Source organism: Salvelinus namaycush, chromosome 3 (assembly GCF_016432855.1).
Source record: "Salvelinus namaycush isolate Seneca chromosome 3, SaNama_1.0, whole genome shotgun sequence".
In the NCBI taxonomy this organism is placed as follows: domain Eukaryota; kingdom Metazoa; phylum Chordata; class Actinopteri; order Salmoniformes; family Salmonidae; genus Salvelinus; species Salvelinus namaycush.
This window is the reverse complement of record NC_052309.1, coordinates 79922403-79938405: the sequence shown is the minus strand read 5'-3', so window position 1 is coordinate 79938405 and position 16003 is coordinate 79922403. Positions and strand designations below refer to the sequence as shown.

Sequence of the window (16003 nt, the reverse complement as noted above, 5' to 3'; positions counted from 1 at the left end):
ATGGTACTATGGTGTGTTTGTATTGTATACCCTTATGTTCTGTGGGTATAAGAACTTTATGTAATGTAGTTTTTGTTAATATTATTTATTTGAGTCCTTGATTTCTGAACATATATTTTTGCTATTTATTTTATGAAGTAGCATTAGAGATTTGACTTTTTTGATAATTTACGTTTGCCAATGTTTTACTGCTAGTGCAATTTAAAAGCAGCCATTTTGAAAAGGGAAACTGCATTTGACCTTCCCCCATAGCAATGTCATATAATCCCATGGAACTGCTTTTCATCTCCTGTGAATGGATTATGTTGATGTTGGCCATTACTTCTTTAGCAGTAGCTATAGTGCATTATTATGTCAGTCAGAGTGTTTAGTTCACCTCCTCTTGTCTGCCTGCTAGGCCTGGTACACCATGACAGTAATGCAGTAATGGATAAGAACACCGATGCTGACTTTACGTGATAGCCTGCAGTATACATAACCATTAGAAGCTTAACGCTACTATGGTTTTACTTTAGTTTATTGACTGTTGTGTCATGGTGACATGAGGACGAAATGTCCATGTTTTATGTAAAGCATAAAGTGGTTTCATTTTGTTTTCTCAGGTATACTCTTTATAATGTATTATACCATATGGGTAAAAAAAAACTGTTATAAGACTATGATAGTATATGGCCAATACACACCATATACATCCTCTTTTGGGATTCATGTAAAAGCTCCAGCTGAACCTAAATGTTCTGTGGGCATGTCGTACCATAACTCATTTGTTATCTTTTAGCTTTTAACTGTAGGTGAAAGTGCAGAATCCTAAAAATGAATTTCCTTGACTGGTCTTTTATTTATATACATTAGTTTGGCAAATTTGTACATGCAGATGTCAGATGAAAGCATCAAAGGATGAATGGATGAATTTTTAAAAAATTGCATGGTTAATAAAGAAAACATTTGGGAAATCAGATCGTACAGTAATTGTGCAAGTGAAAAATATGTGCAAAAACCTTGTTGTATAGTGAAATTTTGCTGTGGCACAAATTTGCATAATTTGATATTGTTCTCAAAACAAAATCTAGGGCTGAAACAGCAAAAAAGAATTGTTCCATTGTATTTGACGTGCTATATTTGTATAGGCTTCCGTCACAAGATCACAGACGATGTAGTGGGACTATGGGGATACTACCTACATGTCCTCAAGTACGTTTGGGATGTGACTTGAATTATTTGTTTTATTTTATGTGACTTACCTTTAAAAGGGAAACATTTCAAAAGCTGGAAAACAGGATGGGATACTGGATATAATGTCCGCCATGGAACATCTGAAATACATGAGGCATTTGGGAGAAATGCACAATGGTTCATTTTAGAATAGACTCTACTCTCTCTGTGTGTTGTGTTTTTCAGAAATGTTTGCATGAATCAATATTGCTCTGGAGGAACGCTGTTGAAATAAATCTCTAGAGTGAAAAGTTGCAGTATTTATTTTTCTGCCACTGGAGAAAATACTTATTGTATGTAAACAGAGGCAAACACACTGGGCCCTATTTCCCCCTCTGCCGCACCCACCACCCCCTCAGAAACACACCAGACTGATCAGGAGAAAAATAAATTCAGCACTTTTTGTCTTTAAATAAACATCAATGCATTTTGAAAGCAGCAGTCCAGTTCTGTTGCCTCTCAGCTGCTGATATATTCTCTTGAGTAGATATTTCATAAATCTGTTATTTATGTGTTTTGTTATTAGTAATGTTATGGGATTTCCTTGTCTTTCTGTGCCGTGTAATTTTATCACGCTGCCGTGTTGTGGAGTTTGTCTGTAGAACATGCGCTGCTAGAACTCGTCTCTTATTCTGTCCATCCAATAGAACGCTGTCTTCCCTAAACTTTCCTCTCCTTTCATTCAAAATGAAATAAAGCAATCTGAAATTAAGCTTGAATCTGTTGTGTGGCTTTGAAGTGTGTGGTGCCTGTGAGGCTGCAGCATGGCTGGCTTGTGGCAACAGAAAGGAGATGTGCTACTAGACTAGATCACGGTGGAAATGACCACTCTGCATTTTGTTGAAAGTATAATTAATCTGGATGAATCATGGTTCTGGTGTTTATTTAAAAGGTATTTTAGAGAGCCCACTCAATGACGCCCCACTCAATTCTGAAACCACTGATGCATTGTTTCTGCTCAGTTGTGATGTACAGTAAAGTGATTCTATCCAAAACAGGGCTGGTCTGTATTATACAATCCCAGATGGGTTTTTGGCAAATGTGACCCAGGATTTCTAGTTAAACCACGTTAAACCCTCACTACTAACCAATAACTACTTGCCAAAGGCTTATGTAGTCTAATAATGTAGAGTGTAGTTCGGAGACTACTGGCCACAAAATGTTGATGAGCCAAGTAAAGCCCCCCCAGCCAAACCCTCCCCTAACCCACTTGTGCACCACCCTATGGGACTCCCGATCACGGCCGGTTGTGATACAGCCCGGGATCAAACCTGGGTCTGTAGTGACGCCTCTAGCACTGTGATGCAGTGCCTTAGACCGCTGCGGCACTCGGGAGGTCTGAAAAATATTTTATATTCTTTCTGGGGCCTACACTATGTATCACAATGATGAAGCGTGTGGAGATAATGAAAAGGGGTGAGTGAATAGGGTGAGCATCAGTGCTTGAGACAACCAGTACCAGGGCAGGCCTGTGGATCTGCTTGGATGCAGCACAGCAGGGGAACCAACAGCTCACCCTGGCCAAGGCAGTGCTGCTGCTGCTGCTGGAGTGGAAATCATCAGGACTGCATGTTCAGCATAGCAATTACCATAGAGCACTGCACTGCACACCTCACTGCCTCTCCACTCCACTGTCATGTTTACTGTCTCTACTGTAGCTGTGGCTAGCAGGGGGAGAGCGGCTGGGAGGATAACGGTTTGATACATCCTTAAATACTATCTGAATGTTACTTCTAATGAAAAGAATACAATGATGTTCAGTCTCCTTAGCTAATCATGCACACAGAGTGTAAGACCACAGAGATGACCTGTACAGATGTAGGATCTTAATTCAATCACCCTGTTGCAGGAAAACTTGTAGTGTATTCAAGGTTTAAAAAGGCTTCTGAAGTTTGTAATTTCCATTTTGAAATTTCAGACTTGATTTTGTGTATCAACACTGACAAAAATGTCCATTAGTTATAATCCACATAATAATTCCCATTTCCTGTTGCTGCAGGATTGTTTTCCTGCTGTAGCAAACTGGCTCAAATGAAGATTTGAGCGTGTGAACTCATTGCCAAGTAGAGAGAGGAATGGCTTACAGGTCTAGTGGAACTGTACATTTCATCTCCAAGTCCTGGAGGTTGGAAAACCTTGAGAGGTAAACATGCAGGAGGCTTTTCACATCCACAAGAGTATATTGTTGGGAGCAAGTCCTCTACATATAGACATCTCAAATCAAATCAAATCTAAAATCAAATCACAGTTTTGCAGATGTTATTGCAGATGCAGCAAAATACTTATGATTCTAGCTCCAACAGTGCAGCAATATCTGCCAATACCAATAGACACATAATCCAAAAATTAACAAAAAGAAAAAAGAGAACAAGAGAACAAGAAATTAAGACATATCACACAGAAAAATATGTTTGGCAAAAAATAGATAACTGGTGTGAAATGGACTCATATTATAAAAAATTATCAGACTCAAGCAATAAAATATAATCTCGCTCAAACTATAAAAAATAATCTCTATTAGGAAATGCTCCATGACAACATGAATAACTATTTTTCAAATAGTAGATTGAGTCATGGTTACACGACAATAACATATGAATGTCACGACTTCTTTCACTGAGGATACTAGGTCATTGAACCCAGGGGAGAGAAGAAGCCATCCCTCATGGTCCAACATGTATCACTCTGTGTCCAACACCGTCAACCTGATGCACTCCGTAATTATCCAGGTTATTTTTGGGCTTCAACAACACAAGCCAATCTGTAATAGTGTGGTGAAATATTGATTCTCTATTGCGTGCTGCCAAAATGACTTGACAAAGTACAGAGCTGTAACCTATGTCACGGTGATATACTGTGGGGGCACTTACATGATTTGCAAAAATGGTGTTTGATCTATACTGCCTGTCTGGTTGGTGGTGCATGTGTGCCTCAAATGTGTGACATCTGATTATGTAACAGAGCATTTGTGAGGGCAGATATTTTGGCAGAGATTAGAGTTATAATGATGTAATTTTGTGCTTTCACGTTTTGTGCATTAGGCATAGGGCATAGGCATGGGTGGACACAACCCCCCCCCCCCCCTCCCTGGAAAAAATCATTTTCGTTGTCTTTGTCGTTATGAATCCACTGCCCATCTTTAAATTCTCATCTATGCTTCAGAATCAAATAGTTGCTCGTCTTGATTGTTGACCAATGACCAATCAACGGTATCGGGTAGCGCATATCCAGGTAAGTGACCAGAATTTTTTTTTCTCATTTTGCCAGGCAAACATAGTAGGCCTACGTATATCATCCATATAAAATACAGTTTGCCAGAACAATAGGCTACCTGACGATTTGATTTATCATTTTCAATTTCTGACCCAAGTTTGGGTGGCTACTGTCTAAAGATAAGCAGCTCAACATGCCTTCAATATTATGGGATGAAGATGTAACATATTTTGGAAAACGTTATACAATATTTGTGAGGAAGAACAGGGCAACCCTGCTGCCAATGAGCACTCCGCAGGCAGGATGTACTCAAAAATGATGGCGCTGTGCGAATTTATTACGATATCTGTGAGGAAGAACAGGGGTACCCTGCTGCTAACGAGCACTCTGCAGGCAGGATGCACTCCAAAATGATGGCGCGGTGCAGACACAGCATGCTTTCCATCAGATCCTGCAACCTTCACTTATAGTATGCTACAAGCAGGCCGTATGATTGCTCTGGACTCCAGAGAAGTGACATGATATACCCCAAGTTGATATTGGCTGCTAACATGAATGCATTTCAGCTATAAATGCAGGTATAAAACGCAGTTCTGTAGTCTATATTGCGTTTTGAAAATGCTTCACTGTTTATGGCTGTAATGACAGGCTACATTTGTACAGCGACTGTGCGCACATGTTCGTGTGTACACACGTGCATGTGCTTGCATTGGGGTCGCAGGTTTTGTACCAGTCCTTAATCGGGGTCATGGGTCAAAAAGTTTGAAAACCACTGGGATACATGATAGTGACAACAAATGGAGTTGGGTTGGATATAGCCTAGTAATGGCAGGCTACAGTATTTCAAATGGAGTTGGGTTGGATATAGCCTAGTGATGGTAGGCTACAGTATTTCCTATCTTCTATGATGACTGGAATTGTGTTGGTCATTGTTAATAAGTGCAGCATTTATTCCAGTTCAAAATAGTTTAGCAAAATACTTTACTCATCAGATTGTGCTGCTTTCCTCTGTTCTTGTAATAATTGATGCGGGACATTTTTGGGGGGAGAGCCCCTTTTTTTCACTGACCCCAAATGGTCTGTGCATGGCCCTGTTGTGCATCCGTTATTTTGTGACCCTGGATGATGAGATTCTGAGTGACCTGCAATGGCATTGTGCTGCTGTGCTGCTGTGCTGAGCTGCTGAGATAGTGGGAGGGATTGATCGAATGAGCCTGTCAGAGTCCTGGGAGCTGAGATAACACTGCGCCCAGAGCTAAGGCTGCTGCATGCACGGCGAGAGAGAGAAAGAGTGAGTGAGAACGAGACGGAGAGAGCGGGAGAGAGAGGAGAGAGAAAGAGAGGGAGAGAGATGGAGAAAGAGAGTGAAAGAGTGAGAGAAGTGTGGGCCTTAGGCATAAACATTATAATGAGACAATTTAGCGTGACAGAGCTCTCCCTGTCTCTCTTAACTTAATCTCTAAGATAAACAAGCGATTATTTATCTTAGATACAGCTAAAACGCTCGTCCTAACAAAACACTTGCTACAGAGTTAAATGATAGCTCTCATAGGTCACTCCGTTCACTGAAATGGCCCAAAGTCAAACAAGGTTAGCAATTATGAGGCTGGCATTTTGCTGTGTTTACAATTTACACCTACGTTAAATACATTTTTCTTATACCCAGTTAACATTTGAAAAGGCTTTTATAGTGAGGTACTGTAGGAAAAATGTGAAATGTCATGGTATTTATGCAAGAAGCAATATTTCCACTGTCATAATGGCTGAAATACAACCCACATTATGTTGGATGATGCAAGTGTTTCATAATTGTCCAATGAGGCATAATACATGTTGGTATTTTCCACCAAACTCTTCAGCATCTGTCATCTTCAGACAGGCATCCAGCATCATCAGTCGCCTACAGGTGTAGGATCTTAATTTGATCTATATTGTCACAGGAAAATAATCTTGCCAAAAGTATGCTACATGAAAAGTGCTGCTGTTAATATACGTTAATACCTTCGGAAAAGTATTCAAACCTCTTGACTTTTTTCACATTTTGTTGCGTTACAGCTTTATTCTAAAATGTATAAAATTGTTTTTTCCCCTCAAAATCTACACACAATAGCCCATAATGACGAAGCAAAAAAATTGTATTGACATTTTTGCAAACGTATTAAAAGTGAAAATACTGAAATATCAAATTGACATAAGTATTCAGACCCTTTACTCAGTACTTTGTTGAAGAACCTTTGCCAGCGATTACAGCATTGAGTCTTTTTGGGTATGATGCTACAAGCTTGGCACACCCATATTTGGGGAGTTTCTCCCTTTTTTCTCTGCAGATCATCTCAAGCTCTGTCAGGTTGGATGGGGAGCTTTACTGCACAGCTATTTTCAGGTCTCCCCAGAGATGTTCGATTGGGTTCAAGTCCGGGCTCTGGCTTGGCCACTCAAGGACATTCAGAGAATTGTCCCCGAAGCCACCCCTGCATTGTCTTGGCTGTGTACTTAGGGTCATTGTCCTGTTGGAAGGTGAACCTTCGCCCCAGTCTGAGGTCCTGAGTGCTCTGGAGCAGGTTTTCATCAAGGATCTTTCTATACTTTGCTCCGTTCATCTTTCCCTCAATCCTGACTAGTCTCCCAGTCCCTGCCGCTGAAAAACATCCCCACACCGTTATGCTGCCACCACCATGCTTCACTGTAGGGATGGTGCCAGGTTTCCTCCAGACGTGACACTTGGCATTCAGGCCAAAGAGTTCAATCTTGGTTTCATCAGACCAGAGAATCTTGTTTCTCATGGTCTGAGAGACTTTAGGTGACTTTTGGCAAAATCCAAAAGCTCCAGGCTGTCATGTGCCTTTTACTGAGGAGTGGCTTCCATCTGGTGGCTTCCATTGGTGGAGTGCTACAGAAATGGTTGTCCTTCTGGAAGGTTCTCCCATCTCCACAGAGGAACTCTGGAGCTGACCAAGGCCCTTCTCCCCCGATTGCTCAGTTTGGCCGGGCGGCAGCTCTAGGACGAGTCTTGGTGGTTCCAAACTTCTTCCATTTAAGAATGATGGAGGCCACTGTGTTCTTGGGGAACATCAATGCTGCAGAAATGTTTTGGTACCCTTCCCCAGATCTGTGCCTCGACAGAATCCTGTCTAGGACCTCTATGGACAATTCCTTCGACCTCATGGCTTGGTTTTTGCTGACATGCACTGTCAACTGTGGGACCTTATATAGACAGGTGTGTACCTTTCCAAATCATGTCCAATCAATTGAATTTACCACAGGTGGACTCCAATCAAGTTGTAGCAACATCTCAATGATGATCAATGGAAACAGGATGCACCTGAGCCACATTTTGAGTCTTATAGCAAAGGGTCTGACTACTTATGTAAATAAGGTATTTCTGTTTTAATTTTTTTTAAATACATTTGCAAACATTTCTAAATAACAGTTTTTGCTTTGTCACTATGTGGTATTGTGTGTAGATTGCTGAGGATTTTTTCCAAATCCATTTAGAATAAGGCTGTAACAAAATGTGTAAAAAGTCAAGAGGTCTGAATACTTTCTGAAGGCACTGTGGGTTTTCAGTGAATTTATGTCAATCACAAAGTTCATCGGTACTTCCTGCAGTGCAGGAGCATTCTCAGCAACAAAAGTGCTAAAATTAAGATCCTACATCTGTATGCTAAAAGATCAAACTGTTAGCATATAGCATATAAAAGATCAAACTGTTAGCTTCTACACCTGCATTACTAGCTGTTTGGGGTTTTAGGCTGGGTTTCTGTACAGCACTTCGAGATATTAGCTGATGTACGAAGGGCTATATAAAATAAACTTGATTGATTGATTGATATGGAGCTGCCATTCCAAATGGCTGTCCATGTGTAAACCCTTGTAATGAAAGGCAGCTAAATATAGTCTCATCTTCCATGGGGAGGAAACACAACAGCTGTTTGAATATTCTCTGTGAAATTGGCTGCTTAAAATGCAGAGATTTGCTCAGTTAAACCCTCTTCCTGGAGACAAAGCCACAGCTCTCTCACATAGGAATGGGATGCCAGTCTATTTTAGCAGGTGGGAACACGGTTACATTGTGAGTTCAACAAGGTGAGATGTGCTCCGTGAGCACCACCCACCAGGTCAGGATGACACCCAGTTAAAAGTGAGGCAGACACGTGCAGTAAAACATTGAGAGCAGATTATTCCTGATAACAGAGGTAGAGGAATAGAAGAATAGGTCACAGAAGGCGTCTGAAGTTTGCAGAATAATTATTCATACAAGGAGAGGGTGAATGGTTCAACATGACCGTAGCAGTCTAGAATAGGGCAGTTATCTACAATTACTGTACTTACATAAAGAGAACATAAACAGCACGGATACATCCAGACTTCCCTTTGTTGTATGCAACACAAGTTCAACATATGTTCGAGCATTTTTATACAGAATATCTTAACCTAACCTGTCCCACTGAATCACGGCTACTAAATCATGGATACATCTAATAAAAGAGATGAATTATGATAAAAATGATCACATCTTAAAACAAGTGATGTACACAGGAATGTCAGCTTTTATTCAAACAGGTGACAAAAAGGCAACAGTTGCAAGCTGTTAGACAATTAATTCCATGTGTTAGCCATCTCTTCCTCACACATATGTAAGACTGGAACACCCATACATTTCCTTAATGACTGCATTAACAGAACCCAGTATAAAATCATAATCTCTGGAGCCAATGATATCAGGTCAAATTCAAAATCATTTCACACTGGGCACAGACGTCAATGCAACGTCTATTCCACAGTGGTTCAACGTAATTTTATTGAAATGACGTGGAAACAACGTTGATTCAACCAGTGTGTGCCCAGTGGGTTGAATGTACCAACCTTTGCAAACTTTGTGCAAAACAGACATTGTACCTTTTCCTCATTGAGCAGCACTACCACCATGTCAGCTGAACATTACATAAATAAATATGCACAACATGATTAAATCATAAATAGAAAATAAATATGTCTTTATGACTGAATTTAGATAGGCAGCCCAATTCTGATATTTTTATTTACTAAAATGGTCTTTTGACCAATCAGATCTGAAGCGAAAAGATCTGAAGTGATTGGTCAAAAGACCAATTAGTGGAAAAAATATCCGAATTGGGCTGCCTGTGTAAGCGCAGCCATAGAAGCCTTTCTGGAGATCCATCACTTCCTCTGTTGCCATTTAGTTCCGAATGATTACCAAAGCATTCCACCAGGATAATCTGAGATGCAAAAATCCTTATAGTAACATACAGAAATCTGAATTTCAAAGTAGCAACCTTGCAAAACAAGTCATATTATCAGGGGAGTGACTGGTTGGCCATTCAATCACTGTTAATTAGGATGAATACTGAACTCAACTATTGTCTTCTCAAGGTTCCTATTAAATAAAGGTTCCTATCAAATAAGGAAACAATAGCAAGTCTGTCACACATTGTGAACACAAAAACATGTCAATCGTCATTTCAGTATTAAAAGGTAAAAAGACCAAACATAGATATAAAACTTCAACAAAATAAAACAGAGGACCAAACAGTGATATTTTGGTCTTTCAACAAAGCAAACAGCACAACAAACCTGGCAACATAACTCTCAAGCTTCCACAGTGGAGACGGGCCAAAAAGACTACGGCCATCTGCAGGCAGACACACAATAAGAGCATTTGGCTTCATTGGTACAATCAATTCAGAATCATTAATAATACTAAAGTAACATGGACTCAATGTAAACATTCAAGAGATAAAAGAAAACATGAATAGAATGTTGCAGTTCTTCCACAGCCTCTTCTCTGGGGTGAAGGAGAGTATCTATCTGGTGGCTGCTGCCAATGAGGTTTAGCTGTCAGGGAAACACAAGGGAACAGTGACACTGTTATAGAATTGGACAAAAATAATCAGTTACTCAAGTGTACAGTACAGCTATAGAGTAGCTAGGGTCACACACTGAAATAGACATGGGTGTGAAAGTACATATTTTCTGCACCACATTCACTCATTTATCTCTTGCGAAGCCCGAGATTTTTTTTTTTTTACAACTGCAGAGCAAATCAAATCAGTTTTAACATGGTAGGCTATGCATGTTAACCCAGAAGCCCTTGCAGCAGATTGAGGATATTCTTTTAGCACAGTTGGCAAATCAGTGTCATTGCTTTTTCACACCTTGTTCTGCCAGGGTCCCAATCACTAGGTAGGTTCTCATGTTCCACACAGCTCATCTCACTGAGGGAAGGTCTACCTACACTCATCAACAGCAGAGTGACTGGCTGTACCTCTAAACCTTCCTGTTAGGATTCTTAAATGGAATTCAAACCTCTTTAAACTTCAAAGTAATTATCATGGCGTTTCTGCCATTTCTGTGCACATTCCCTGTCAAACTGACACTGTAGATTGTGTGTGTGTTCCTTAATCAACTAATAATCCAACTTGAATTTGGAATCCTCTAGAGCAGGGGTGGCAGGTTTGAATCCCCGAGCCAACTAGGTGAAAAATCTTTCGATGTTTTCCCCTTGAGCAAGGCACTTAACCTTAATTGCTCCTGTAAATCGCTATGGATAAGAACGTCTGCTAAATGACTAAAATGTAAATGTTTCCAAACTTTTTAGCTTTGCGATCCACCTTAAGTGTTTGAGCTGTGAAAAAACATACACAGACAGAACAAGTAAAAAATACAGTATAAAAATAAGTAAAAAATACAATCTTGGCAGTGGAGAGAAACATTTTATGCTTTGAAGCTAATTTCCAGCAATTCTACATATTTTGCCGTGAAGTTGAAATAAAATGTTGCTTTTCAAAGCAAATTTTCTTCTGCAATTGTATACATGTTGCAATGGAGCTGGGAGAAAATGTGGCAGATCTTAAGCACATTTCCTGCAATTCTACACATTTTGACAGATTAGTGCTGTATTCCTATGCTCAAACATTATAACAAAATCAATGGGGCCTGGTTGTCTAGCTCAAAGATTATTTGCTATTATTTACAAATATATAGGTCCATTATATTTTCTACATATTTTCTATTTGGTTTTAATAATTTAAATTCACACGAAGCATTTTTCTATCCCAAAAATGTATCATCAAAAAAAGTATGTTTTTTGGTAAAAATGCAATGGACAAAAAATGTAATCCCACGACCCACCTGGACCCCTGCCACAACCCACAAGTGGGTCCCGACCCAGTTTGGGAACAACGTGCTCCAGAGGATCATTAGCACGAACTTGTTTGAGTTTGATGTCACTTTGAACAATAGTGAAATCTTACCCTAAGTCCTGTTTTAAACATACTGTGGGTAAAGATGCTCAACTTATTTGTGGAGAAAACAATCAAATCAGCAGTCTTAGGGAAGCCTAGCTGTTCCAAACACTAAAACAAGCTCTAACACCATGCACAATCACAGATCTCTCACAGTCTGACTGATGAGCATCAATGACTAAATACCGTCCTATTTACAAATAAACCCGGAGCCCTTCCAAAGGACACACATCTATAGTTAGTACATTTTAAACCGTCTGGTCTCACATGATGAATGTAACATAGGGCATAGAAAAGGGCATAGAAAATCACATACCTTCCATGGTGTCCAATTCCTTCTCTCCTGTCATCTGTTGTCTGGCATGTTCACACCTCTGAATGATTTATTCTGGAAAGGACAAAAGTGAAATATTTCAGAAACACTGCGCTAATAGCCTAGATCTCAGATCAAAAAGTAATGATCTTTAGGCAACCCTATATTTTAAGGGTCCATAATAAACCATTTATAAGGCATTTACAAACTGTTTGCTCACCATTTATTAATCATTACACCTACATTTGTAAATGTTAGTAAGATAGCTATTCACAAATGTACATATATTTCCTTAAACATCCTGTGTTTTGTTATTTTACCAGGTACTGCTGGAATGACAATTGTTACATCTACCTTGTGCTTTGGACATCTCATGGAGAAGTTTTCCTCGTTAAGCACACAGCCTGCAAAGATAGATAGAAAATAAAACATTTAGTCAACACAATGTTTCTTCATTGACATAATTGTACATAGGCAGAGCAGGACAGCTTCCCACCTGACTGAGCTGCACAGCTGTAGTGGTACTTATTGGGGCACCCTTTCTGGAAGCAGCCCATGGTTGCACCTGCTGTGTGGCATGTTGAACACACCTGGAAAAGAAAGGAAATGTAAAAAAGCATGTTTGCATAAAGCTGTATTTGAGAGGCCAAGGACACAGTGAAGGAGTAAGGCATTGTGTTACCTAGTCACAAGCATAATGGTCCTCTGTCTATCTGAGCTGCTTCAGTTTGACCTTGTTTACATATTTTGATACAGTGAGGCAGACCGAACCTACATTTCAGGAATGTTAGGAAGACACCAATGCAATTTGATTTAGCATACACAGCAATATGATCCTATTTTCCGTTATGTTCTCATCTATGTCGCACTCGAGATACGCAAGCACAAATGCACATTATCTCAAACAAAGAGGTATCGTTGAATTTGACTCACTGTTTCTTGGGCGAACCTAACAGCCTCCTCCAAGCCGTAGAGCTTTCCTTTAACCAAGAAAACACCTGTGGACCATATGCCACAGTCCTCGTGGATCCAGCATTCATTGGTGTTGTGGGGCACCACAGGCAGACTCTGGCCGTCCATCACGGAGCCATTTGTTCGGAGCTTTTTGGCTGAAGGCAATGTGGAGCTTTCACTATCACTGACTGTGATGCAGCAGTCATCAACTACAGCCTCTACTCTAGGCACATTGCTCAGTTCATGTAACCCATTCTCCCCTACCTGACCACATAGGCCTATCTTACAATCTACAGACAGTTCACTGTACTTGTATTCTTCCCTCTGTGCCTGCTGTTTGCCTTGTTCCTCCAAAGCAGGTCCAGTTGGATAGTAAGGTCCGTGTAGGTCCCCTAGGCCCACAGCATTAGCAGACCCACCACACAGGCAGCACACCATTAGGGGCTGACACTTACTCTTTGAGCTGAGGCGACCCAGACGATAACAAGACGTCTTAGGAACGACACCAGATAAAGACACAGACCCAGTTGGTTGTTGTTGCTGTCCTTTGTTCCGCCTCACATCCTTCTCCTCCTGCTGATCGTTGATCACTGTACAAGCAGAGTACTCCCTCTGCTCCATGTGCACAAAAGGGCAAAAGTCCTCTGATTTACTGGCCCTTTTGTCCTGTTTGTAGTTTGCATATTTCAGCTTGATTTCTGCCTCTTCATGGGAAAACATGGAGGATGAGCCGGCTTGTTTGTGTTTCTCCCTCCTCCGTTTTGTTTTACTTGCTGCTGCTTTTCTACTACTTGAGGCCTGATTGGCTGGGCTTCTCTGGTGGGTTTTCTGCTTGGTTCCTGACCTTTTGCTCCTGGGTGAAGAGGGCTTTGTCCACTCCTGTTGGATGTCTTCCACATGTGTGGCCTTGGTCCTTGACTCTGTAGCAGGTGATGATCCTCTCTGTGGCCTTCTAGAGGAACGTAGGCTCTCAGAGGGGTCCTGTCGAACTGTCCGACGGTCCACATCAGAGTCATCAGATTCTACTACACACCTGTACAGGTAGACAGTTGGCTGTAACCAAGACTCATCCTCTGAACTAGATGACTTCTCTTTTGAGTCCATTGTGTCGCCAGAATGTTCCTTGGGTAATATTCTACTTGAGTTTTTGGTATGTATTTTTGAATGATGGCGAGTGACATTGTTGGTGAGTTTCTGAGCGCTGACCCCAGGCTGTATTGTTCTAGGATGTGGAGAAAGGCTTTTTTTTACAAAATTACTAGCTTCACCTGTCAGCCTTTTCTCATTTTGAACATCAACAGGTAAACTGTGAATCTTTTTCTTTTCATTGGTGATGGGAACTTCAATGACATCACTATCATCACTTGAGATATCCACAGGAGACCTGACATATTTCCCATACACAGCAGCTAATTCCGACAGGTTAAGAACAGGTTTTGCATTCACCGACATCTCCTCTGTGCTTTCAGATGAATCCTCTGAATATGTATTGTCAGGACTGGGGGAACTCCGTGTCTGGGGCAGTAGAAAACAACCTTTAGCTTCACCCAAAGAGACAGCGCCAGGGGACGGAGAATCCACTAAGGGACTAACAGATCCCCTGTCTAAATAGTCCTGAGGTGAGGGTGCTTCCTTAGAACTGGAAACAAGCAAAATGACATCAGAGTCACTCTGACTCTCGTCTCCCTCAATACTTTCAGAAATGGGGCTCTCTGCATTTAGGCTCTCTATAGGGTGTTGCTCGTACAACCCTGAGTCCCGTAAGCTTCTGTCCATACCATTATGTAAAAGGGGGGAGCGAACACAAGTCCTAGTCCCGTAGGAAAGTCTGACACCTGTGTCTGTTAGTGTTTTCTCAGAGAGGAGCTGCATGCAGGGCATGGACACATGGTCGTCAGTGATGCTGTGCCAGCTGGGCTTCTTCATCAGGTCCAGAACCTCTGTGGTCCTGGGATTCAGATGACTCTTCCCACATCTCTTTGAGAGATCCAAAGCCATAGGATGAGGGTCTTGAGACGACAGCTCCATAACCTTAAGACAAATACAGTCACAAAGACGGTTAAGCCCATAGGTTATTCAGTAGGCAAACTTCAAACCTAGCCTATATAGGCAGAATTTCAAAAGCAGCTTTTCTACATAATAGCTACAGATGTAGGATTTTAATTTGAGGCAGTTTGCTACAGCAGGAACATAATCATGAAGCAACAGGAAATGTGAATTATTAGCTATATGGATTATAATTAATGAACATGTTTTGTAGGGATTGATACATTTTTGATTAGGGCTAAATTACAAACTTTAGAAGCCTTTTAAAACCTTGAATACAATATTAAGTTTGTATTTCCTGCCGTGCAGGAAAATTCTCAGCAACAAAAGAGTGATCAAGTTAAGATCCTACATCTGTACTATTAATGCATCACTATAACAGCAATTTATCGTTAAACCAAGCATTAATATTATTATTGATGATTATTAATTTGCAACTCGTGACAGCAAATTCAGTCTACAAAATGTAAGGTCGCATTGCGTGATACAATTTCGAGATAGAATCAATTTCAGAAATATTATCTCTTTCTAACGTCGTTACTAGAGAAAAATGGGAGCTGCCCGTTCAACGTAGTACCGGTTACCTACCCTTCGTCGTTCCTTGCTGCAGGTGAGTGCACTGCTGACGGTAGCTGGCTAGTGGCTAGCTAGCTACTTGCATCCAGGCCTTTGTAAACAGTGTGTAAACAAAGCCGCAATATAACCACAGCTAACGTTAGCCAGCGACTGTGTTGACAACCCGACTTTAGCTAGCTAGCTGGAGTTAGCTCGCTATTCATCCATAATAACATGCGTTATAACAAACATGTTGCCGAGGACCCATTATATTGGAAAATAGTTGTAAATAAACTAACTATTTTACCTACCTTTTTGAAATTAATAAAGTAAGCTGAAGGGGTGCTACCTTTCCAAAAAGAGCATCTCGTAGTTTACTTGCATTGGTAAAGAATTCAGCTGGCAGCTGGTGGTAAACGGGCAATGCATTATGGGAGATGAGAGT

At 40.8% G+C, this 16003-nt stretch overlaps 1 protein-coding gene across 1 annotated transcript; it reads right to left on the bottom strand.

The window, feature by feature from the left end:
- Positions 1 to 8974: 8974 nt before the first annotated feature.
- Positions 8975 to 15969, bottom strand: LOC120040040 (uncharacterized protein CG5098-like). The gene is made up of 6 exons (XM_038985343.1): positions 15870 to 15969; positions 12937 to 14988; positions 12500 to 12593; positions 12358 to 12407; positions 12007 to 12078; positions 8975 to 10281 (listed from the first exon to the last, which is right to left on the bottom strand). The coding sequence occupies exons 2-5, from the start codon at positions 14983 to 14985 to the stop codon at positions 12037 to 12039; spliced, it is 2235 nt and encodes a 744-aa protein (XP_038841271.1). The 5' UTR covers positions 14986 to 14988; positions 15870 to 15969; the 3' UTR covers positions 8975 to 10281; positions 12007 to 12036.
- Positions 15970 to 16003: the final 34 nt, after the last annotated feature.